Source organism: Peromyscus leucopus, chromosome 4 (assembly GCF_004664715.2).
Source record: "Peromyscus leucopus breed LL Stock chromosome 4, UCI_PerLeu_2.1, whole genome shotgun sequence".
Lineage (NCBI taxonomy): Eukaryota > Metazoa > Chordata > Mammalia > Rodentia > Cricetidae > Peromyscus > Peromyscus leucopus.
In genome coordinates, this window is record NC_051066.1 from 85,904,240 (window position 1) to 85,930,954 (window position 26,715).

Below are 26,715 nucleotides of genomic sequence, written 5' to 3' on the forward strand. Positions count from 1 at the left end.
GGAAGTCATTAATTTTAACATCTGAATAATATTTCATTGTGAAATGTACATTTCCTTATCCATTCTTAAGTGTAAGGACATCTTAGTGATTTCTACATTCTGGCTTAATAGTAATCCAAGAAAATGATTAGCTGAGGCTAAGAGAGAATTGGCTCTGGTAGAAAAGAAATTATAGGATGCACATATGGATTGCTTAGATCCAAAGCTTGATTGTATTTTAGTTATTTTGCTTTCTACTCATTTTCTCACATGAAATCTTCCTTTACAACCTCACTGTTTCATTCTCTTTGTGCTGTTCGGGTTGGAAAAATCATTTAGGCTTTGATTCTCACAACTTTCACATTGCTTGTGTAAAAAAGGTCAGGAGCACCTTCTAATGCTCATCAGTCATGCTACATGGGCAGTGCCAAGCACTTCACATAAAAAACAAGAGCCCAGTCCCAATGGATACCTTACAAAGCACTCCCACATCTAAGGCTCAGTGATCATTACAAAAGAGGACACATTAATATTGTGAGAGTCAGGGAATCATGGACTTTGCTATGAGATTGTGTCTCCTACTAATATCAAAATCTACATCTTTAAAGTCTTTCCACCATGACTGCTCAGAGATAAAATGAACAAAGGCTACAATAATAGAGGTCAAAGTTAATGGGGAAAAGCATATGAGACCTCAACCCTACACACACACACACACACACACACACACACACACACACACACATTAAATATATATGGGCATACATATATGTATATGTATATGATGTATATGTATATGTATATGTGTATACAACTGAGTAAAGCTGGGATTGAGAGATATTTAACCTCATCCCAGAGAAGAGAACATCAATTGGTTGCACAGTGACCAAAAGTCAGAAAACATACATACAGGTAGTATTATACAGACTGAGAAAATTAATTTGGGATTACAAATGGATATATGCATGCACTAACAATTAATGAGAAAAAAAAAGTCATGGAATTGAAGGAGAACATGAAGGATTATATGTAAGGGTTTGGAGGTCATTATGACTATAACAAATATATAACAGAGTGTAGTTAATATGCTTTGGGAAAATACTTATAATAAGAGATTTATTATATAAAAGATTAGGAGCACATTTGGGGTCTATAATTACTTTGTTAATAAAACTACTTTTCATATATAATAATGTTTCTCTACAAGACTACATGCAGAGTTGAATATAAATTAGTTTTAAAACTGTATGAAATGAAAATTATATTAATGAAGTAGAATTATGGGATGAAAAGTCAAAAGGAGATTTTAAATGATTTTGGAATACACAGTTTCTACATAAATCAGTTTCACTATATATGTGTCTATGAAAACATAACGATGTCACTTTAAGTAAATATAATGAAATGAATTTGCAAAAAGGTAAATTGCACAATCTAAAATAAGATTGTTTGCCTGATTCAAGGTGCCATAGGGGTTGATAATAAACTCTCAAAAGAGAGTGCAAAAGAAATACATGTCTTTATTGGTATTTCCAGATGTGGAGACAATTGTCTAAATGGACATGTGAACTATAAAACTATAAACGTTTCCTCTCTTTTTCAAATAATTATTATATTTATTCACATGGTTGTATGTATATGAATGTAGCCATGTCTACTTATGTACTTGCACCCGTGAAACAGCACATGTGTGGAGTTCAGAAGCTGAGTGAGTGGGTTCTATCCCTCTACCCTCTGGACACCAAAGATTAACTCAGGTCATCAGGCTTAGCACAAAGTGACTTTAGCAATTATGGAATGTCACTGTCCCATGTGCTTCATCTTTTAACTTGTGAACTATCATAACACATACAGAATATTAACTCATATTTACAAAATATTTGTAATAGTGAAGAAATACTTCTTCTTTATTATTGAGATCTTGTATCCAATTCAAGAGAAGTGAAAGTCTAGGGATCCCCAAGGACTATGAAAGCAAAATGCTTTCCAACTACATGATCCTACATAATGTGCAGAATGGGAAACTTTCCAAGGCAGACATGACTTTTCTCAGTGTATATAAGCCACACTAAGTAGAAACATCTCAGCAACACTGGTCATAGCAGAAGAAACAATGTGAGAGTTTCAGATTCCAGGGGAAGTTGGAGGAACATCATCTAAAAAGGAAGTGCTGTTTTATAAGGTGATTCTTGTAGAGTGAGTACATTATAAACTCATTGTTGTACTTTCATTTTTCATCACAACTACTCATTTAAAGTTTGTTTGTTTTAGTAGCACATTTTTAAAAATCTTTCATGAGTTTACAATTAGTATTGCATTTTTATTTTTTAATTGTTGTGCCTGACCAAAGAATTATAGTTTTCCCTTCCAACTAGTCGATACCTTTAGAAACATAGAGCAGTTTTATATGCTCACATCTAATGATCTCTTAGGGTAATCTTATAAGTTCCTAATCTCCCAACACAGAAAAACATTGTACTCATAGGTCACTGAACTTACTCTAATGCTATCTGGTTATCTTTTGAGTTTTTTGGACCTTCTATTTTCTCAAAATACAAATAATACATTAGGAAGGTAGTTACCAGAAATTAGAGAGAGATAATGATGACAAATATTAGAATAATCATAATTCACTAATAATTCACCAAATTTAAAGAAAGATGTGTGGAAAATGACATTAACATTTGCATAGTTATGTATGTTCAATTTTGACCACAATAAAATTAACTTTATGTAAACCTGACAATTTTTACTACTTAAATTGGTCATTTTTACTTATTTGTGCTTATATTTAAATAGCAAAGTAACTTGCTTTACAAATGTCATTAATTTTCTTGGAATTCTCAAAATCTAAATTCCTATCATTTATTTCATTATCTGGAAGTGATATTGGGGATTCAGAACAGCAAGACCTCATTTTGCACTACAATTTTACTACTTCATAGTGCTGATTGACAAGAAAATCAGTAAACATTATTATTACCAACATATAATGTTTTAAATACTTAACAAGGAAATCCTAAAATATCACCCAGATTATTGACATTTTAATTTTCCATTTTCAAACCTAAAAATAGTAGGAAAAAGTACAGATATTACAATTAGGAAAGAAAACATATGAGAAATAAATAAAGGGAGAGATTCAAGAAAGGGAAAAAAGAAGAAATGAAACAAAAAGGTAGAGAGGCAGAGAAAACAGCTTTCATGAATACATTATTCAAATTATTATATGAAATCTCACCATTTAGATTTGAAAATCTGAAAGTATATGACAATAAGTAACATCCTTCAGGCCTAGTAATACATGGTTGTTTAGAGATAAACTCCAATGGACAAGTACAAATTTTAAAGAATGACAATGCTAATAAACAATCTTTGGTACATGGATTCTCAATTTATTTGATTTTTTCATTTTTATCATTCTTTTTAATAGAATTGATACAATTTTGTCTGTTCAGACATAATCAAAAATAGATTTGTGCCTGGAATGTTGTATTTATGTTTAAAATATGTCAATGGATTGTCATTCTGGTATTATGACAGTCAAGTGAAGAGTCTATAAATATAACTCTAATATTCATTAAAGAAAATTACCTTTGAATCCATGCCAAAAAGTTAGATTTTAAGGCTGGGAAATGTAAGCAGAATATTTTCTACTGACAATAAAGTTTTTCGTATATTTAGGAAAATTCCTAATTAAAAAATATATACAAACTCAAGGAAGTTCTTTTACATTTGACTGGATACAATGCTAAGATGTAATTTGTATTCTTTTTGCTTACTTGACTCTACACATTAAGTTACTGTTTCTATTTCAGGAATTCTTAGTTAGGCTCTGTCTCTCTCAACCCATTGGAGCACAGTGTACTAAATGGAAGAAGCAAACCAGTCTGTGGTGTCTGAGTTTATTTTTCAGGGACTTTGTACCTCAAGGGAACTACAAATCTTCCTCCTGATATCATTTTCCACCCTCTACCTGATGAGTGTGGTAGGCAACCTCTTTGTCGTGATATTAATCATCACTGATCATCATCTCCATTCTCCCATGTACTTTCTGTTAGCTAATCTCTCATTTATTGACTTCTGTCTTTCCTCAGTTACTACCCCCAAACTGATCACAGACCTCCTAACAGATACTAAAACAATTTCTTTTGGCGGGTGCATGAGCCAGATCCTCTGTGTGCATTTATTTGCAGGGGGTGAGATGATACTTCTTGCATCGATGGCTTATGACCGATATGTGGCCATCTGCAGGCCACTCCACTACACCAGCATCATGGACAGACAGAAATGCATCTGGCTTATTTTGATATCATGGATCATCGGATTGGTGCATTCCATTAGTCAGCTGATCCTGATTTTGGAACTACCTTTCTGTGGACCTAGAGTAATAGACAGCTTTTTCTGTGATATTCCTTTGGTGATGAAATTAGCCTGCACAGATACTAGTACTCTGGGAATCGTGGTAAATGCTGAGAGTGGTGTTTTAGCAACAGCTTGTTTCATTCTCTTACTGATATCTTACACTTACATTCTGTTAACTGTTCAACTCCGCTCTAAAGATGGCTCATCAAAGGCACTCTCTACCTGTACATCCCACATCATAGTGGTTGTGCTGTTCTTTGGGCCTGTCATTTTCATCTATCTGTGGCCAGTCAACATCACTTGGGTCGACAAGTTTCTTGCTGTGTTTTACTCAGTCATCACACCTCTCCTGAATCCAGCCATCTATACACTGAGAAATAGAGATATTAAAAATGCCATAAAGAAGCTGATAAATCACATGTGAGTTCTGGAATAATTTTTAGACATCTTAATATTATTGGCAAATTCATTGTATGCACATTTTATACAATTTTTTTTAGTGGAAATTGAAGAGTATAATTACTTGTTTTTGGAATTAGAGTTGTAATTAGCATATCATTTTGAAAATAACCATTAGAAAAATATATTCAAAATTATAATGTTAATAGTTTTCCCACTTTGAGTGAGTAATAGCTATTCAAATATACATGTATATAGAAGAGTAGAAGATGATAATAATGTTGCAAAAATAATTATCACATGTTACTACACATCATCTGAATTCCCAAAATTATGCATGTCACTTTAATTACATTGTTATTAACAAAATCCTATTTGAATTACTTTTCAATTTTACCATCTTTTGAAATATGAATTTATACATCAATCGTAATTCTATCTTTGTAACAAAACACATTTAAGATATTTGTGAAGACTGAAGCCACTTAGAAATCAAAATGCTAAAATAATCATATTATAATGCTAGTTGCCTCATATTGATATAATCTCTGTCAGTTTTCAAGTCTTAACTACTCATATGAATTCAGAATTTTTCTTTATTTTATTGCTTAACTGAAAGGACAACCTGTTTATAATATTTGAATATACTTTCCTCAGTTCACAAATTATTTGCATGATCATGATTTTATATTATATAATGGAATAGCATAACTGCTAAAGCCAGTTAGCTAAACATTATATGCTCTTGATAATATGGTATACATAATGATTCATGTTATATACCATTTAATGTAGTGAGTCATTTGCTGGATAAACTATATGGTGTAAATTTTTACAATAGCTTGATGTCTAATTTGTTTCTAAAAGTATATGAAAGTGAGAACCTTTTGAATATCATGCCAATATTTATGTATTTTTGTTTTGCTTTGAAATCCACTGAAATGACCCATAGCCATCTGTGTGTCCATTGTTTCCAACTATCCCTGAGGCACTATGACCTCATCAGTGGGTCTCAACTGAAGAAAATGCCTTGCTCTGTCCCAGAATCATCAGTAACTCACAGTTCAGCAAGGAGATATAGTAGTACATAGCTACTCTATGATCTTTGACTGTTGATTTTCTTGTGTGATCATTTGCTTGGGATCATGAATGCATTGGCTGTACCATACCCACAAGATTACACTTCACAGTTCTTGCTTTCTTTCTAACCTCTTCCACATTCTTTCTCAGCATTATTTTATAAGTGATTTTAAGCCTATAGACAGCTTGCCCTCACCTGGCCACAGTCATACTATAACAACAGAACACCTTAAGTACTCCTTGCTAAACTGTATAATTAACCTATAAAATGACCTCTTATTGCTTATATAGTTTCTAAGAATATAAATTTTATTAAATTTTAGCAATTCAGTGTCATTATTTGTATGTAATATGGGTTTCTAGAAGCACAATGGAGGCCAGTGATACAGCTCAGCATGTAAACGAGCTACCTGCCAAACCAGAGTCCTAGAATTAAATCCCCCATAAACTCACATGGTAGAAGATTTACAGCTCCCAAAAGTTTTCTTTTTATTTTTAAGAAATTTTATATTTATTTTACATACCAACCAGAGAGCCCCCTCTCTACTGCGGTATGTCTTTCTTTTTCCTTTTTTCTTTTTTCTTTTTCTTTTTCTTTTCTTTTTTCTTGTTTCTTTTTCTTTTCTTTTCTTTCTTTCTTTTTTTTTTTTTTTTTTTTTTTTTTTTTTTTTTTTTTTTTTTTTTTTTTTTTTTTTTTGAGTTTCTCTGTGTAGTTTTGGTTCCTGTCCTGGATCTCACTCTGTAGACCAGGCTGACCTCAAACTTACAGAGATCACCTAGCTTTGCCTCCTGAGTGCTGGGATTAAAGGTATGTGCCACCACTGCCGGGCCTGTGTGTGTTTCTGTATGCTGTGAGTATGTGTTGCTCTGATTGGTTGATAAATGAGGTTGTTTGGCCAATGGCGAGGCAGTATACAGTTAGGCAGTACTTTTGAACTAGAGAGAGAGGAGAAGGAGAGTGGAGGAGACACCAAACAATGTTGTGCCCAGATCATAAACCCCAGAGAGCACACTAGAATGCAAAAGTAAGGTTTACTTCTGCTGCAAGTCATGATAGGGAACTCATCTCAAGCACTCACTGGCAGTGAGGCAGGGAAGTTACTACTCTTTCTTGGGGAAGTTGGTTTTTATAGGCAAAACCCATAAAATTTCTTAGAGGGGAGGGGGTTAGTACGGGTCCATCCTTGATTGGTCCAGTTTTTCCTGGGCCTGGACCTTGTCTTATTTTATCTTATCTGTTTGCCCTGTCAGGAGTTTTACAACTCATCTCTGAGGTCTGGTCATGTTATCTCTGGAGAGGGGCATCTCATAGTTAATCAGTTACCACCAGATATCCTGACTTTGTTATTTTGAAAACACCAGTCTTTACCCTCTCCAGGAAGGGGGAACTGACTCATTTTTAACATATCTCTTTCCTCAGCTCTTTTGGGTTTCTGGGGAAACTGTGTCTGGGTCTTTTATCTCCAGTGCTGAGATTAAAAGTGTGTGTCACCATATTCCCATCCCATTTGGTTTTGAGACAGGATCTCTATAGCCCAAACTGGCCTGTGTTATGCCCAGATCAAGCCTAAGCCACTGGAGACTTTAGGTACAGAATGCAAAAGCAAGGTGTATTCTACATTTACAAGACTCAGCAGGGCGGCTTGGCAGGGAGGCTCATTCCAAATCTCTCATGTAGCAGGGAGGTTGGAAGGAGTGCTAACCTTTCTTTGTGAGGCTAGTTCTTAAAGGCACAGACCATATAATTTATTTTCCACAACCCGCCTCCCTTTTTTAGACTTTTGGTCAAATATCCTCACTCTGTGTTTTTCAAAGTCCCTGTAGCAGATACCGCCACCTGGGAAAAAAGGGGTCTAAGTTGTTATCTACACTTGGGAATCCTGGCTTAAGCTTCTCTTTGTCTGTAGGGGATAGAGTGTGGGGGGTGGTTTGCTGAGGTTTCACAACAACTGTCCAAGGAGCAACATGTAATTGGTTGCAAGCAAAGCCATTGAACATATGGCAATACATAGATTAATAGTTATGAGTTGAGTTAATTTGTTAGAGCTAGCTAGCAAGAAGTTTGAGCCAATAGGCTATAGAATTTGCAATTAATATTCAGCCTCTGATTGATTATTTTATAAGTGGTGTGGGACCTTGGAACCAGGTAGGACTGGAGAAACTTCTGGCTACACCTCTCTTCCATCCTCTCCACCCTTTCCACCCCCACAGCCTTCCTATCCAACCCACATCTGTTTCCCTCCTCCAAAAAAATAAGGCCTCCCATGGGGAGTCAGCAGTGCCTGGTACATTCAGTTGAGGCAGATCCAAGCCCTTCTCCATGCATCAAGGCTGTGTAAGGTGTCCCATCATAGGTAGTGGGCTCTAAAAAGCCAACTCATGCACCAGGGATGGATCTTGATCCTACTACCAGGGAGCCTATTAAGCAGATCAAGCTACACAACTGTCTTGCTTATGCAGAAAGCCTAGTCCAGTTCCATGGAGACTCCACAGCTATTGGTTCACAGTTCATAAGTTTCCAATAGCTTGGTTTGATTGTCTCTGTAGGTTTCCCCATCATGATCTTGATCCCCCCTATCTTATAGAATCCCTCTGCTCTCTCTTCAACTGGACTCATGGAGCTGACTGGTACAGGGCATGGACCCAGACATGACACCTGGCAGCAGCTTGGGCAGGATGTCATCATGTCCCCTGCTGGCAACACAGGCCACTCAAATCAGCATGTCCCCAGTGGTGGCAAGGGTCTGGACAGCATAGTGACCACAGGTGGCAGCCCAAACCCAGGGCATCCCCATGGTTTTGGTGACAACACAGGTCATGAACATCAACTGCAGTAGGACCACACACCCAGACATGGCCCCAGGCAATGGCTCAGTACCTGATATCACCCTGGTCCTGAGTGGCAAGCATATCACCAACATCAGTCCATTTCTCACCACCCTCACTTCTTCAGATCTGCATCTTACCACAACACACAACCATTCTGCCTCTCTTTCACTCCCATTTCTCCACCATATACTTGTTTATCATAAGGCTGCCCCATGGGTGTCTCTTGGCTGTCTGAGCTGTTTGGTGTCAGGCAGGCCTCTGGATCTAAACACCATTCTTAAGAAAATTAATAACATTGAGTACATGATAAGCCACTTTGCACAGCAAGCTCACTATTAACTATTTACTTGAATTTTAAAAAATCTGTGTGTATGACAAGCACAGAAACATTTCTACTGTTGTATTCCTAAAAGCTATAGATTGAATACAACCATAATGTACTGAAGTAGGGAGTAGCTAAATAGACATCATACAATGGAATAATAGTAGTAAAAGAAAGTTACTAATACAATAGCATGGTTTAATAACAAGTGCAGATAGAAGAAACCATGAATCAAAAAGGGAACATCCTATATTACAATGTAAACCAAAGTCGTGATTGCATAACACTTTATAACTTCTCAGATACTTATAACTTCTCAGATATGCATCAAAAATGATACATGATTTTATGATAAATATTTGGAGAAAAGAATTCTTAAATTGTTGATACAAATACAAACTTGCAAAACCAGTGTTGATAATAACATGGAATATTTCAACACTCTGAAAACTGAAGAAAGAAGATCATGTTTTTCAAGTAAACTTGTGCTACATAGTTTAACTTTGGGCAACATGCAATGCAAATTCCTTATCAATAGTTTTTAAATGATTACAAGGTAAATACAATTTATGTGATACACATGTAGTGGCTAAAATACTACCATTACATATAAAGCAAATATGTAGAGCACATAATGCATATGGAATAAGTTCTATACCATACTGTTAAGACTTTAAAAAGAAGAATATAATGCCATTGGTGAATGTGGAGATAATTATGATAAATGAAATGCTAGGCACAAAGAAAAAATTGTAAGGTGTAAAGATTTAAAAAGTTGAATAAACAGGAAAATAATAGAACTATGGTCATCAAAGTAGATCACAGAAAAAATAGAAGATATATAAGTTCATAGTTGTATGTAGCTAACAATTCTAGGAAATTAATGTACAGAATTAAAACTACAGCTAGTAGATTGGTATTTAATGATGGTAAGTCAAAGAGATTTTTAGATGCTTTTAATGCACACACAGTGTCTTTGTAAAGTACTGGTATGTAATTTTACGATACATGTATATGAAAATATAATAGTGTTCACCTTCAGCATATAGAATAAATGGATTTAAAAATAAAAAGAAAACTATACAAACTAAAATAAGATTGTTTGCCTGAGTCATAGATGTGGTACAGTTGATCATAAAGTACCAAAAGAGGGCTGGAGAGATGGCTCAGAAGTTAAGAGCACAGACTATTCTTCCAGAGGTCCTGAGTTCAATTCCCAGCACCCACATGGTGGCTCACAACCATCTGTAATGAGATCCAGCACCAGCTTCTATATACATAATAAATAAATAAATCTTTATAAAAATATAAATAAATAAATAAATAAATAAATAAATAAATAAATAAATAAATAAATAAATAAATAATAAAGTACCAAAAGAGAGTCTGGGAGAAAATAAATGGCTTCATTGGCTGTTTCAGATGTCACAACAGTTATGTAAATGTGTATGTACAGCTGTAAAACTACAGACAAATGGATTTTCCATTTTTCAAAAAATTGTTACATGTATGTATGTACATGCACATGTAGCAAGAATCTTAGAAGGTCTTATTAATAAAATCAAACCTGAGGCCAGTTATTGGGGTGAATGCTGGAAGATCAGAGAAGCAGAACAAGCCACAGCTACCTCACCTTGCCAATTCCTCAGATGATCCTGTTTCCTCAGACTGGATGCCTCTGAGTCCTCATCCAGAATGAATCTCAGCTGAACTGCTGCTCGAAAGCCTGAAAGCTTAACCATCCAAGTGCTTCTAGTTTCTGGTCCTTACACCTTATATCTTTCTGCTTTCTGCCTCACTCCCTGGGATTAAAGGCTCACTTTCTGGGATTAAAGGCATGTGTCACCATGCCTGGCTGTTTTGAATGTGGCCTTGAACTCACAGAGATCCAGAGGGATTTCTGCCTCTGGAATGCTAGGATTAAATAAAGGAGTGTGCTACCACTGCCTATCCTCTATGTTTAATATTATGGCTGTTCTGTCTCTGACCCCAGATAAGTTTATTAGAGTACACAATATTTCTGGAAACACAATACCACCACATGCACACATGAATATAGGCATGTGTATATGTTTACATGTATTCATGCAACAACATATGTGGAGATTAGAAGACAACATGATGGAGTCATTTTTTTCCCTCCAACATGTTAGACCCATTTGAGCCTAATGATGTAACACAGGTTATTGGGTTTGGAAACAAGTGATGTTACCTGCTGAGACATCTCACTGGCCCATATTATTCAGCATATAACATGTATGTTGTCATAGCACATACAGAAATGATAACTCAATTACTATATATATAAATAGTGAAAAGAGTTCTTTTTCTGTACTATTGAGCTCTTGTATTTATTTGTATTATTAGGTTATTTATTTAATGTATCTTAGGAAGTGTCCTCTAATCACTTAGAAAAAGGACCACAGTATGCTTTTCTATCAAACTTGATTTTTCTGAACTCAACTAAAGGATGCACTGAGCATGATGTGATCCCCAATGTTCCTTTGAGTAAAGGAAGAAAATGTTCATATAAGCTCATCAGTCATAAGGACAATGGCAGTGTGCCAATGTTAACCTGGCTGCCACTTCCACATGTACATAACAAATAACTTTTGCTGGGACAGTTATAACATCTTGATATGTAATTTTATGATATGAGATATAAATACTGGAGAAGTACATCATATCCTTCTATAGAAACAATAATAACACATTTTATATTTAACAGCTTTGCTAAACATAACAACATTGTTCACTACAATTGATATTCAATAAACATGCATTTAATATATACACAATGGTATGGCTTTGTATCTACAATTCCATCTGAAATTACATTTCCTTCCCTGTGTTTCCATTTTCTGTTTACTTTTGGTTTATTTTTTCATTCTGACAGAGAGAGAGAGAGAGAGAGAGAGAGAGAGAGAGAGAGAGAGAGAGAGAGAGAGAGAACATTTTGCTGCTCATGTGTGAAGAACAGAGGACAAGTTTGGGTATTAGTCATTTCCTTCCATCTTTTTGAGACTGGTTCTCTAACTCTTGACCACTGTGTATCCTGGGATAGCTGGCCCTAGCTTCTCAAGATTCCCTTGTTTCCAACTCCCATTTTTCTGTAGAACTGTTGCCAATATATGTATATTCTGGGATGTGAATTCAGCTCCTCATGTTTGGGTGGAAAGCACTTTAGTCCTCTGACCAGCCCTAAATAGATCTCCTCTATAATGAAGCTTTAATAAGCTATTGTCACTATGCTGTGAAACAGATGTCTAGAAGTTAAGTTTTGTAAAATAATTACATGATTAATGAATGCCTCCTTTTTTTCCTTCTCTAGGCCCTAGAAACCACCATTATTTTCTGTGCTTCTAAAGTTCGTTGTCTTAAATTCCTCACCTACATAGAAAATACACAACATTTATTCTTCTATGACAGAATGTCCTTAAGTGTCATCCACATTGCCACAAGTAAGGGCATTGTGTTATTAACACAATTATTAATAATAATTAAATAATAATAATATGTCTCTGTGTGTGCATACACATATACACATGCACATGCTTGTATGTATGTATCATATATATGTATGATACAGATGTGTAACTTTCTCTATTTGTCCCTAAACACTACAGTAGATAATGTATGCTATAAATAATACATCAAAGAACATGGTAATACAGCATTCCTTGATATATGGATTTCATTTAATATGTGTCTCAAATGATTGGATAGTAGGCTTAGATTAATGTTATTTTTAATTTTTGTAAAATCTTTCATCATTTTTAGGTACTGTAACACCATATATTGTCAACAATGATACAAGAGTTCTGTTTTTCCACACCTAAGGCAACATATTTCATATTTTGTTTAAACTTTTTTATTGCATTTTGCAATCTTAACATGAATGCAGTATTGAAAATGGGGAATTACTGCACGATGTCCCAATTCAGGATCCCCAGGGATTTGGACCCATTTAAAGTACAGAAAAATGAAAGTTTCAATGCAGACGTGACTTTGTCTATGTATTTAAGCCACACTGAGATGAGGTCTTTGCCAACCTTCTTCACAGAAGAAATTACATTATTACAATGTGGCACTTTTTCAGATTTAAGCAGACTTTAGAGGGAATATGATCTACTTGGGAAGACCTGGTTGATGAGATGATTCCTGTAGTGCAAGTACATCCCAAAGTGATTGTTATTCTGTCGGTTTTCACCACAAATATTCATTTAAAAAGTTTTTTCTGCACAGGGATTGCCCAGTGACAGAGAAATGGATGAGATCTACATGATCAACCTGGATGTGAGTGGGGGTAATGAAGGGCAAGGGTCGAGGGAAAGAGAGCTTTAGGGAGCAGGAGATCTCAGCTGGATCAAGAACAGAGAGGGAGAATAAGAGACCATGATAAATGAAGACCACATGAGAATAGGATGAAGCAAAGTGCTAGAGAGGTCCACAGAAATCCACAAAGATACCTCCACAATAGACTACTGGCAATGGTCGAGAGACAGCCGGAACTGACCTACTCTGGTGATAGGATGGCCAAATACCCTAATTGTCGTGCTAGAAACCTCAGTCATTGGATGCAGAGATCCATGGCCAGGCCCTAGGTGGAACTCCAGGAGTCCAATTGGCAAGAAAGAGGAGGGTTTGTATGAGCGAGAATTGTTGAGACCAAGGTTGGAAAAACACAGACACAAATAGCCAAATGAATGGAAACACATGAACTATGAACCAATAGCTGAGGATCCCCCAACTGGATCAGGCCCTCTGGATAAGTGAGACAGTTGATTAACTTGATCTGTTTGGGAGGCATCCAGGCAGTGGGACTGGGTCCTGTCCTCAGTGCATGAGCTGGCTGTTTGGAAACTGGCACTTATACAGGGACACTTGGCTCAGCCTGGGAGGAGGGGACTGGACCTGCCTGGACTGAATCTACCAAGTTGAACTCAATCCTCAGGGGAGTCTTTGCCATGGAGGAGATGGGAATGCAGGGTGGGCTGGGGGAAAATGGGGGGGGGGAGAACAAGGGAATCCGTGGCTGATATGTAAAATTAAATTAAATTATAAAATAAAATTTAAAAAATGTTTTTCTGCATTAGAAGCACATATTTGAACTATAATATATATCATATAGAAATTATAATAAAACTGAACCTGGGACTCAACTTCTATTTGGGTCATAGACCTGTAGTAATTTTGAAAAGAAGACATTAATCAGAGGTTTTAAATACATGAGATATTATGGCATGATATGATATTCTCCAGCTTACTTGAGGTTAGAGAAAGAAAATGAACTCAAATGATACCATGGACAATTTAGTTGGGAACTTTTTCCTGAATAAAAGTGTTGTTAAACCAATGCCTAGCTATACTACCAAAAGAATTGTCTTCTCTAAACATCTGAAAAAGGCAATGCATTTTTGTCTGTAATTATTTAGGAACTAGTATTGCCTAAAGGGTGAACTAGATTTATGCATTATGTAGTTTTACACACTGAGATGAGCACTTAATAAACCTAATCCCTAATTTAAAAACATTACAAAAGAGCTGTGAAGTCATTTCTCTGTAGAGTTAAAAATAATGCTGTCAGCTGTCTAGACAAAAGTTTTGCATGTCATAAAATGGCGTGGCCTTTGGTAGAAATTGTAATGTTTTGTCTTTAACTTTGGCTAAAAATTACACATCTGCTTTATACGTAGTTCTTTTAGAATGAATCATGATTTGTAGTATATTAAAATCTCCCTTCCAAATAATATGTTTTTGTCACTTTGGGTTCTAGTTCTGTGTGAAGTTTTTCATTTTAGATGACAATTTCTTGGTCAGTTGTCATGTTACAAAAGCATTAATTTATTCTCTACTTCTACTTTTGTTGGACGTTTCCCATCACCATATGGGAAGCTGTAGAGGAAAGAGGGGAATTAGGATTTGTTCTCATTTCTTTCAGAGTGTAATCTAAACACCATCTGTAATAATGACATAGTAGTGTATAATTATGTACATTACGCTATATGTTTAGGTTTTCTTGTGGCACATCCACCATTGCTTAATGTCAACCACAGAATATTAGAATAGATGAAATACTAGTCTAGGCTGGAAGTGTTATGCTCAGGTATTAAAAATAAAAAATAAAACCATATATAGGTTTTTGTTAAATTTTTGCAGAAAATTAATATATTGCTATATTTGAGGTTTGCTGTTATAAAACCACACATCTTTCAACTTTGACTTAGCAATAACCCCATTCTTAAATGCATTTATACTATGTCCCTTCAGCAAGAAATATAGCAGAGTATATAGTCACAAAGATTATTACATATGTAAAACAATGAGGATAAGGGGGAACCTTTCCTGGCTATTATTTACTGTGTAATCTGTCATTGGCCCAATTTCATGTAATTAAATAGTGAAAGATTACTGACCTCAAAAAATTATTTATTCATACTTTTACCAAGGACTGTACTTTTCTTAATACAATACTCTTCCAATAAATAAATCCTAAAAATTCAGGAAACTTTTATGAAAGATGGGAATGAGGAATAATTAAATCCCACCCACGCACAATTCCTTTTTTAGAATAGAAGACCATTTAATGAAATGTCTCAAAGTCACTGGGACAGAGCTGAAACTATAATGTACTGTCCTAAAATCTACAGCTGTGTTGATGGGTTTTGTTGTTGTTTTGGTTTGCTTTTTGGGGTTTTTGAGATGGGGTTTCTCTGTGTAACAGCCTTGGCTGCCCTGGAACTCACCCCATAGACTAGGCTGGCCTAGAAATCAGAGATCCACCATTTTTGCCTCCTGAGGCCTGGGATTTAAAGCAAGTACCACCACCACCTGGCCACCTGAATAGTTCATGTTGCTTCCTGAAGACCACAGGAAGCCAAACATACGCTGTCAAGTCCTGAACTTACCTTTACAAAAGCAGCAGATAAATTAGGGCAGAACAAGCCTCAGAATAGTTATTGAGCAATAAAAATGTCTGAATTACACTGTAATGCCCGAAATGGAGGTTCAGTTCACATGTTTGAAAGTTGCTTAAGAAACTGCAACATGAACCATAAGGTATATTATGAATTTCAGAGATTAAATGTCACTTATAGAAAAAAAAGAACAGTTTTTTTTTCAACAGGTAATTTTCATAGTATCTTGACTCTGCATTTTTAATTGTTCTATTTTCCAAAAATGTAAGTTTACCTTTCCACATAACATTCGAGGCTTCTGAAAATGTTAAGTAGTTGTATATGTTCACATAAAATAAACTCTGTAACATGACAAGTTACAAGACTCTCTCTTGAAGAAGCATACTGCTGACAAAACAGCCTACTCTAAAATTATCTTATTATCTCAAATTTTTATGTCTATTTTCTAAGGATAATAAAGTAGATAACCAGGTAAAAAGAGTATGAAGGAGATGAGAATGCTGGAGGTTTAAATAATAATACTTCACTCCAAATTCACCAATTCAATGTAAGTTATATGAAAATGTCATTTTATACAAAGAAAGAGGGAAGGAAGGAGATGAAAGAGTAGAAAGGCAGGGAAATTAGCTTTCATTTATTAGTTATTCAGAATATCATATGAAATCTCACTATTTAGAAATGAAAGCCAGTCAGTCAATAAAGGACAATAAGTAACATCCCCCCAGGGTTATGAACAAAATGGTTGTTCACAGATACACTCTAATAGATAAGGCAAAAATCAAGGAAAGACATTACGTTAACATGTGTCTTTAACACATGGCTTCTCAATTTATTCAATGAACCTTTTTTTCTCACATTTTGTAGTAAACTTGGTTTCAGTCTGTATGATCCTACAGTCAACAGTAGATTTGTGCCTGGCAATTTTGTGTTTATGTTAGAAACATGTCAATAGATTGTCATTTTGAAATTATGATGGTCAAGTAAACAGGCTGCAACTATGACTCTAATATTCATTGAAGAAAATTATTTGATTCCATTTAGAAAGCAGATTAAAGCTTGAAAAAATGCAAAGAGAATACGTGCTACTGATATTTTTAAACAGTATACTCATATTGATACCTATAAACATTGTCTTTTAGATGTGCAAAACTTTTGACTCATCATTCTACTTTTAAAACCTTCCCTCATTAGACACAATGCACAAATACAAGAAAGATTTATTTAAAATTTGGTTTGGTGCAATGCAAAGATTTCAATTTCAAAATTTTTCTGCTTACTTGACTCTGCACATTAAGTTGTTTCTCTTTCAGCAATTCGTAGTTAGGCTCTGTCTCTCTCAACCAGTTGGAGCACAGTGTACTAAATGGAAGAAGCAAACCAGTCTGTGGTGTCTGAGTTTGTTTTTCAGGGACTCTGTGCCTCAAGGGAACTACAGATCTTCCTCCTGCTGCCATTTGCCACCCTCTACCTGATGACTGTGGTAGGCAACCTCTTTGTCATGATATTAATCATCACTGTTATCCACCATGTGGGTGCTGGAAATTGAACTCAGAATCTCTGGAAGTGCAATCCGTGCTCTTAACCACTGAGCTATGCAGGGATGACTGGCCACACTAGTGGAAGCCCATGAACTGTCGACTAGTGGCTGTGGAGGCCCCATGGGACTGGACTAGGCCCTCTGGATATGGAAGTTGGTTGTTTGGCTAGAACTGTTTGGGAAGCACCCATTCAGGGGGATCGGCATCTGTCCCTGGTACATGAACAGGCTTTTGGGAGCCTGATGACTGTGGTGTGATGCCTTGAGCAGCCTTGGTGCAGTGGGGAGGGGCTTGGACCTGCCTAGGCTCAGTGTGCTGGCTCTGCCGATTCCCCATAGAAGACCTTGATTTGGGGGATGTGGGGATGTGGGGTGGCTAGGGAGAGAGGGCTGGAGGGTGAGAGGAGGGAGGAGGGGGAATCTGTGGGTGGTATGTAGAGTGAGTAGAGAATTTCTTAATAAAGAAAAAATGGAAAAAAATCATCATTGATCATCATCTCCATTCTCCCATGTACTTTCTGTTAGCTAATCTCTCATTTGTTGACTTCTGCTTTTCCTCAGTAAATATACCCAAACTGATCACAGACCTCTTAAAAGATAATAAAACAACTTCCTTTGTGGGATGCATGAGCCAGATCCTCTGTGAGCATTTATTTGGAGGGGGTGAAATGATACTTCTTGCATCAATGACCTATGACCGATATGTGACCATCTGCAGGCCACTCCATTACACTGCATCATGGATGGACAGAAGTGCATCTGGCTTGTTTTGATATCATGGATCATTGGATTTATGCATGCCATGATTCAACTGATCCTGATTTTGGAACTACCTTTCTGTGGACCTAGAGTAATAGACAGCTTTTTCTGTGATATTCCTTTGGTGATGAAATTAGCCTGCACAAATACTGATACTCTTGGAATCATGATAAATGCTGACAGTAGTGTTTTAGCAACAACTTGTTTCATTCTCTTGCTGATATCTTACACTTACATTCTATTAACTGTTCAGCTTCACTCTAAAGATGGCTCATCAAAGGCACTCTCTACCTGTACATCCCACATCATAGTCGTTGTGCTGGGTTTTTTGCCCTGCATTCTATCTCTGGCCAGTCAACATCACTTGGGTCGACAAGTTTCTTGCTGTGTTTTATACCATTATCACACCTCTCCTGAATGCAGCCATCTATCCACTGAGAAATAAGGATATTAAAAACGCCATAAAAAAAGTTGGGAAATCACAGGTAAATTTGGGCATAATTTTTAGACACCTCTTCTAATTGGAAATTTCATTATGTGCATACTACTTTAGCTGTATTTTGACCGCAAAATTGCATATATGACTCATTTCTGCATGATATTAATTGCATGATTAGTTGGTTATGAAAATAACTATTATGGAAGTACATTCAAAAGTCTAATACCTAGATTTTTATTGTTCAGAAAGAGTAATAACTGCATCATATATCTATTTGTGTCTGAAGACTAAAGGATGATGATAATTTTATAAAATAATAATCACTACAATTTACTAATCATTACCCATGGTCACAACACTGTGCAAATTATTTTAACTAAATTATTATTTGCAAAGTTTTCATTGAATTAGTTATCAAAATTATTATTTAAAAATACATCATTATATTTTGATCCCAACTCACTATATGAGATACTGAAGATATTTTTGAGGTCTACATACTCTTAGAGATCAAAATGATTTACAAACCAAATCATAATGCTAGTTGCCTCATATTGACATAATCTGTCATTTTCCAATTTGTACTCATTCAAATGAAATTATTTTATCCCTTGTTTTCTTCCATAACTGAAAGGGCAGTGTTCATAATATTAGAATACACTTCCTTAAGTTCAAAAATTATTTTATGACATTGATTTTTTTATACCATGAAAGTAGGACAGTGTGGTAAAAATTGTATGCTTTTGAAAACATTATATCTCCAGGCAGTGGTGGTGCACACCTTTAATCCCACACTCGGGAGGCAGAGCCAGACAGATCTCTGTGAGTTCGAGGCCAGCCTGGTCTACAAAGCAAGTTCTAGGAAAGGAGCAAAGCTACACAAAGAAACCCTGTCTCAAAAAACCAAAAAAAAAAAAGAAAGAAAGAAAACATTATATATATGGTGTACATATGAATATACATATATTTACACATATATGTATAGACTTTTCATGTAAGTTACCATTTGATAATGTATGCCATTTCCTGGATAAAACTATATGTATATACATTTACAGTATACTATCTAGTGTATTCCTAAAAAGAGACATAAGTCATAATTTCTTGAATATTGTATCCTAATATGAACAATTTGTATGTGTATACTAATAAGTTAAAGATGTTCTTATAACATAAACTAATAAAAACATGCAGATACCTGTGTCATGTTTTCCTGAAATCAGATTAGAGACAAGCAAGGTTCATGTCTGTCTATACACCTTGAGCATATGGGAAATATATTAGGAAGTTTTGGTGTCTTTCCCCTAAATTATTATCTCAGCTAAAATATTATCTCAGATAGATTTCACTATCTAAAATTTTAAGTCACCATTTTTTCTTTTGTGAAATTTGTTCTTTGACAGTATTTGCAATAAGCTGATTGCATCTGACCTCTTACTTCCCTCCCACTCCTATTACCCACTTCCCCAGCCACATGCACACTAGTCCCTTTCTACATTTATGTTCTTTTTGTTTTGTTTTGTTTAATTGTTTTATTTTTACTTTTTGGCCCACTTGAATTACAAGAGTCATCTGTGTGTCCATTGGTTTGGAATCATCTCTGGAGAATGGTGAGCTCTTCAGCAGGTCACAACTGAAGTAAATGTCTGGCCCTGCCCCATATTCATCAGGAGCTCACATCAAGGAGGTATGGGCAACATAGACCACACTCTGATCTATGACTCACTATTGACAGTTATCTATATGGAGCCCACAGTAGGCAGCTTTGGAATCATGACTGCATTGTCTGTGCCGGGCCCACTAGATTGCATTTCATAATGCTTTTCACTACTACAGAGATCTTGCATGTATTCACTCTGCCCCTCTTCCTCATTTCTCAAATCATTGTTATTTTATAAGTGATCTGAAACCTACACACAAGTTACTTTCACCTGTGCACAGGCATACTATAAAAATAGAACACTATGAGGACTTCTTGCTAAACTAGAATTAGAATGGAAAATGAGTTCTTATTGCCCATGTGATTTCTAAGACTATGATTTTAATTAAATTTTAGCAATTCAGTGAAATTGCTTCTACATAATTTGTGTTTCAAGAAGAAGCACAGTGGAGACCGGTAGAACAACTTATCAGGTAAGGGAGCTTGCTGCCAAGCCTAATGACCCTAATTCAAGGCTCAAAATCTACATGTTAGGGGAAGAAAATCAACTCCTTCAAGATTATTTTTTTCTTTTATCATTGTTACTTTTTATTCTTCTCACATATACTGCATCCTAACCACAGTTTCCCTTCTCTCCCATCCCCACAGTCTCTTCTCCTCCTTCTCCTCCCATCTCCCCAAGATCCACATCACCGTGTTCCCTCGGAAAAGAACAGGCCTCTTAGGGACATCAATCAAACATGGTATAATATGCTACAACAATACCAAACACATACCATCACATCAAGACTGGACAAGGCAACTCCTGTAGGAGGAAAAGGGTCCTATAAGCAGACAAAAGAGTCAGATACAGCTCTCACTCCCACCCTTAAGAGTCCCACAAGAACATCAAGCTACTCAGCCATAACATATATGTAGAGGATCTAGGTCAGAGAGCTCCCATGAGTTCTAGTCAGTTGATTCTGTGGGCCATGTTCTATGGTGTCCTTGTCCCCTCTGGTTCCTCTGATCATTCCTCCCCCTACCACCCATATGCACAACTCCCCAAGCTTTGCCCAATGTTTGTCTATGGGACTCTCCCTGCTCCCATCAGTTGCTGAATGAAGTCTCTCTGTTCTCTGTGATGGTGACTTTGCTAGACTCCCATTGCAGAACACTCAGGTTAGTCTTTCTGGGTCTGAGTCACCACACTCAGGATGATTTTTTCCAAGTTCCATTCATTTGCCTACAAATTTCAAGATGTCATTGTTTTTCACAGCTGAGTAATACTTCAATGTGTAAATATACTACATTTTCTTTATCCATTCTTTGGTTGAGGAACATCTAGGTTTTTTCCAGTTCTGAATCTTTTGAGTAAAGATGCTATGAATGTAGTTGAGCAAGTATCCTTGTGACAGAATAGAGCATCCTTTGGGTATATGCCCAGAAGTGGTAGAGCTGGGTCTTCTAGACATCAACAAACTAAATAATCCTATTTAAAAATGGGGTACAGATCCAAATAGACCATTCTCAACAGAAGAAATCAAAATGGCTGAGAAACACTTAAAAAAATTTTCAACATCCTTAGGCATCAGGGAAATGCAAATCAAAATGACTTTGAGATTCCATCTCACATTTGTCAGACAACCTGTGATCAAAAACACAAGTGACAGCTCATGCTGGAGAGGATGTGGAGCAAGTGGAACACTCCACTCATGGTGGGAATACAAACTTATACAAGTAACTTTGGAAATCAATAGGATGGTTTCTCAGAAAATTGGGAATAGATCTACCACCAGCTTAATTGTGATCCTTTTAGAGAGGGTTACAGTCAAAACACTGCTTTGAGTCCAGAAGAGACTGTGTTTTTCAACTGTGTTGAGACTGTGAACGACAACAAGGACTCTTGAGGTTGGACTCAATGCATTTGAATTATGATATGGCTACTACCTAGAGGAGTCAGAAATGGAATGTGGTTGTTTAGTAAGAATGGTCTGAGTGGCTCCTGGCAGTGGTACATGAGCTGGCTTTCTGGAGCTGGTTACCTGTGGTGAGACACCTTGCTGAGCCTTGATGTAGGGAGGAGGGGCTTAGTCTTGCCCCAAAATAAATGTAGTAGTAGGCTTTATTGACTCCCCATGGAAGCCTTTACTCTTTTGGAGGGGATGGGGAGTGGGAAGGAACAGCTGACAATGGGGAGTGGGAAGAGGGAGGGGAGGGAAATCTGTGCTTGGTTTGTAAAAACACACACAAAAAAATTCTTAAATAGAATAAAAGAAAGCTCTCTCTCTCAAAGCCCCATGTATGTTAAATGAGTATGTTTCTGTCTGCAAGCTGATTAGAATTGTGTAGAGAATATAGATATTTTGTTCAGGTCAGATATTGGCTGTGTTGTAGAAGGTGTGTCATTTGGGGGTGGACTTTGAACTTTCAAAAGCCCATATCATTCTCAGCATTAACATATCTTTAAACTCTGTCATTCAGACTCACATCTGTTTTTTCTAAACAAAAACATACTTCTCCGACATCTCTCTCGCTCTCTCGATTTCTCTGCTCTCTCTTCTTTCTCTTTTCTTTTTCTTGTTTCTTATTTAATAAGACGGTTGGTTACATCAATACTCTCTCTCCCTCCCTCATGTTGGTGGATAAGATATGAGCTCTTGGCTACTGCTCCAGTGTCATGCCTGCCTGCTGCTTGCTGCTCTACTCCCTGCCATGATGGCCATGGACTATAGGCCTCTTGAAACATGAGTCCCAAATTAAATGCTTTTTTTTATAAGTTGCTTTCATCATGGTGTGTTGTCATAGCAATAGAAAAGTAACTAGAACAATGAGACTGAAATTTGAAGGGTTTGTGTTTACCAATGTATATTGAATATTAGCTACATAGGTATATTTTAAATGTTTTGGATCTGGACATTAGAAAACCTAGATCTAAATCATAGAAAAGCTAATCCAATCTCTTATGGGTCATAAATTGTATCTTGCAATTAAGAAGTACCCTTTCCTTATGCAGGAAGGCAGCCACGTATAATGTTAATAACAGAGTAACAGAATGAAGATAATTTTCAGAAAAAAAAAAAAAAAAAAAAAAGATCCCAAGTAACTCCAAAGAGAACTCTGTTCAGTTTGTGGATCCTTAAATATTCCATGGCTAAATATGAGATATTTTAATCCTATTGATCTGCAGCTCTCCTAAAGCAGCCATAAACTCTCCACTCACCCCCCTTTCTCCAAGCTTGCAGCCAACCTTCTTGCCAGTATCTCGGAATACTCTCAGCCAGCACACCTGAGGTGTGGACCCCACTGCACATTTTAGAGGGTATGTCTTCATCTTTTGCTAGTAATATATAACCTGAAACAAAATTTAATGGCTGGCTTTGGAAGTGTTAATAGTCAAAGGAGGTTGTGGATAAAAAATGTGCTTCGTGGTACTTGTTGGAAAGATATGAAGAACTAAATATTTTTATGAAAAAATTACATAACTTACAACAAAATTATAGGAACACAGAATTTCTTAGTTCTTAGAAATATAGGTGAATTAAATTTCATTTAATTCCTGCTACCTTTTACTGGCGAGATGTATCAATGGGTAAAGAGACTTTTGATACATGAAGTTTCCTGGCATATACAAAATCTGAAATGTTTTGAAAAATAGTCTGCTTGTAGCTTCTGTTGTATTTTGATAAAATTATCATTTTTAAATATTACAAGGTCATGACACATTCTAAACTAGGCATATATCGTTTATTTAGCTTAATCACTCACTGTTTTCCCAAATTTCATATAGTCCATCTTCTATTATTCCATCACATACTCTGTACTTTCCAGGAATTTTGCTGTTAATCTGTGGATTACACTTCTGGGAATTGATCATTTCATAACTCTGAGATATCTTTATTACTGTGGTGCAATTTTGCATTTTATTCAGGGAATCAAATATATTATAAAATATAGATTTTAAGAGAGTGTATACGTCATGTATGTTCTTGATGTCATTTTCCATGTAAGTCTATAACTGACTTTCACATTTGATTAAATTGTCTTGTTACATATAATATCCCTCCTTGTCTTAATTTGGAAGGCAGATGTGTGATTTGGCAATTGATAACTGACATTTTGGTACTTTCTTTCAAACAGCATCCCATGATTTAGATTTATGTCTACTTGACAAAATACCATTAATACATAGCTCCAAAAGTCTTTTCTTACCTTTTGTTTTTAATATTTCACTTGTAAGCAGAAATTGACAATTTAAAAATTCCATTCAAGACAACTTGAAGAAATAATTCCTCAATATTTCCTGTTCTTTAATATTATTAATCTAGATATCAATTAGGAAATTTAGTAATTCATGCATTATATTCATTTCCTATGATCAATGTAGTAATAGACTTTAAATAGTATGTTAATTTATCAAAATTTTATGCATTATGCTTAAATTTCAAAACATTGATAAATGCATATAAGGATTAGATAGCAAAGTCAAATTGACAACCTGTATCTTTAGATAGACAGATCCACAAGTATTAAATAAAATTAATTAAACAGGAGGAAAAAAAGAGACAACAATATCATTCATACATGACAGTTAATAAAATATGACACAGAAAAAGAAAAATTGAGCATGGAAATCTAAAAGTAACAACTCTCTGAATGTAAACATATGAAATGCATATATTTAGTTTAGAAAAATAATACCTGATCCATATATAAACTTAAGGTTGTTTCACTGAAAATATAGCATGCTACATTTTTATAATTTGAAGAAATAGGATCTCTGTGATGACTAAAGAGAGACACCCAATAATAGATACCAAAAAGCCATAGGTAGAAAAGTATAGGAATAAGGCAATGATAAAGAACATCAAATTCTGCAATGATGTCCACAAAAATAAGGTTGAAAGTGATTATTTCATAGGATATCTAGAATTATAATTATTTTTCTCTAAAAATATCTGTAAAAAGGAAAATACACTTGAAAGAAAAAAGGTGATGGCACTTTTATCAATGAGAAGTTAAAGTAAAAGGACTAATTAGAACGCAAAGATAAATCTAGGGTCTGAATTGTTTGTTTGCTTACTTGCTATTTTTTATTTCACTTAAATATATTTTTATTGTACAATTTATTCTTATCACAGTTTCCCTTACCCTAACTCTTCCCAGATCTTCTTCAACTTCTCCATCAAACCAATTATAGCTTCTTTCTTTATCTCTCCCTTTAGAAAACAAACAAAAAACAGAAATCTGAATAAAAGAAAAATAAATACATACAAAAATTAAAACACAAAATCAGAAGCTGTGGTTTACAAGCAAAAGACCAGTAAGACAAAAAAAAAAAATCCAAGCAAAGCAATATGAGACAAAAGATCTACAAAAATACCAGAGTTCATTTTGTGTTGGCTATACACTACTAGTTATTGAACTCAAAGTTAAGTGTGGTTGATATACCCAATGAGTCTCCACTGGAGAAGTCTAATTTTTCCTTTGCGAGCAGACTTATAGTGAAGATAGCTTCTTGGTTAGATATGTGAGCTTCTGTCTACTTCTGCCTCTCAGAACTTGAACGTAAATGAATGTGCAGGCTTTGTGCATGCTGTCACAGTCTCTGTGGGTTAATAGTGAATTAGTTCTGTTGTGTCTGGAAGACACTCTTTTCTTGGTGCCATCCACACCTCTGGTTCTTAAAATCTTTCTGCTTCCTCATAGCATCCCAAGCTCTGCGGGGAGGAGCCTGATGAAGACCTTCCAATTAAGACTGAGTGTTGTAACATCTCCCACTTTCCACACATTGTCCAGTTGTGTATCTCCGTGATTGTTCTGATATACTGCAAGAAGTTTCTCTGATGATGACTGAGCAAGGCACTGATCTGCAGGTACAGGTATTGCAAAACGAAAAAGGCTTTCCTATAACCAAGGCTGACTCTAATTAACTACCCAGTCACAGAATATTAAATTCAGGATCCTCAGATGTTGCTGCCTCCCAAGTGTTACCACAAAAAAATATCTAGATTTAAAATCAGAAATAGCAACCAAAAAAGAAAACAACAAAAAAAGTAGTTAGAGGAAAGTAGAAATTATGTAATATTTAGTTGATGGATCCATCAGCATATATTTGAGGGGCTGCTCTTTGGAAAATCCAGAGCATATATTTAAGGGGCTGTCATTTGAGAATACAGTGGGATAATTAGGAGTATGTATTACCATACTCATTAGATAGGGATACAAGACCTAACTTTGTTGTAGAATATTATTTTAAGATGTGTTATATTTGTTTATGTTGTGAAACATTGTTGAATGGTACCAAGATGTGTTGCATTCTTTTATGTTGCACTTGTTTAACTCTGTGAAGCTGTGTTATTGTGCCTGTCTAAAATACCTGATTGGTCTAATAAACAACTGAATGGCCAATAGCAAGGCAGGAGAAAGGACAGGCAGGGCTGGCAGGCA

At 35.8% G+C, this 26,715-nt stretch overlaps 1 protein-coding gene and 1 pseudogene across 1 annotated transcript; both read left to right on the forward strand.

Annotated features, from left to right (window-relative positions):
- Window positions 1–3,850: 3,850 nt before the first annotated feature.
- LOC114687872 (olfactory receptor 4K3-like) lies at window positions 3,851–4,768 on the forward strand. Its single transcript, XM_028862511.1, has one exon. It carries the CDS (start codon window positions 3,851–3,853, stop codon window positions 4,766–4,768), a length of 918 nt encoding a protein of 305 aa, XP_028718344.1.
- Window positions 4,769–17,254: 12,486 nt separating this feature from the next.
- Window positions 17,255–26,112, forward strand: LOC114687865 (annotated as a pseudogene).
- The last annotated feature ends 603 nt before the right edge of the window (window positions 26,113–26,715 follow it).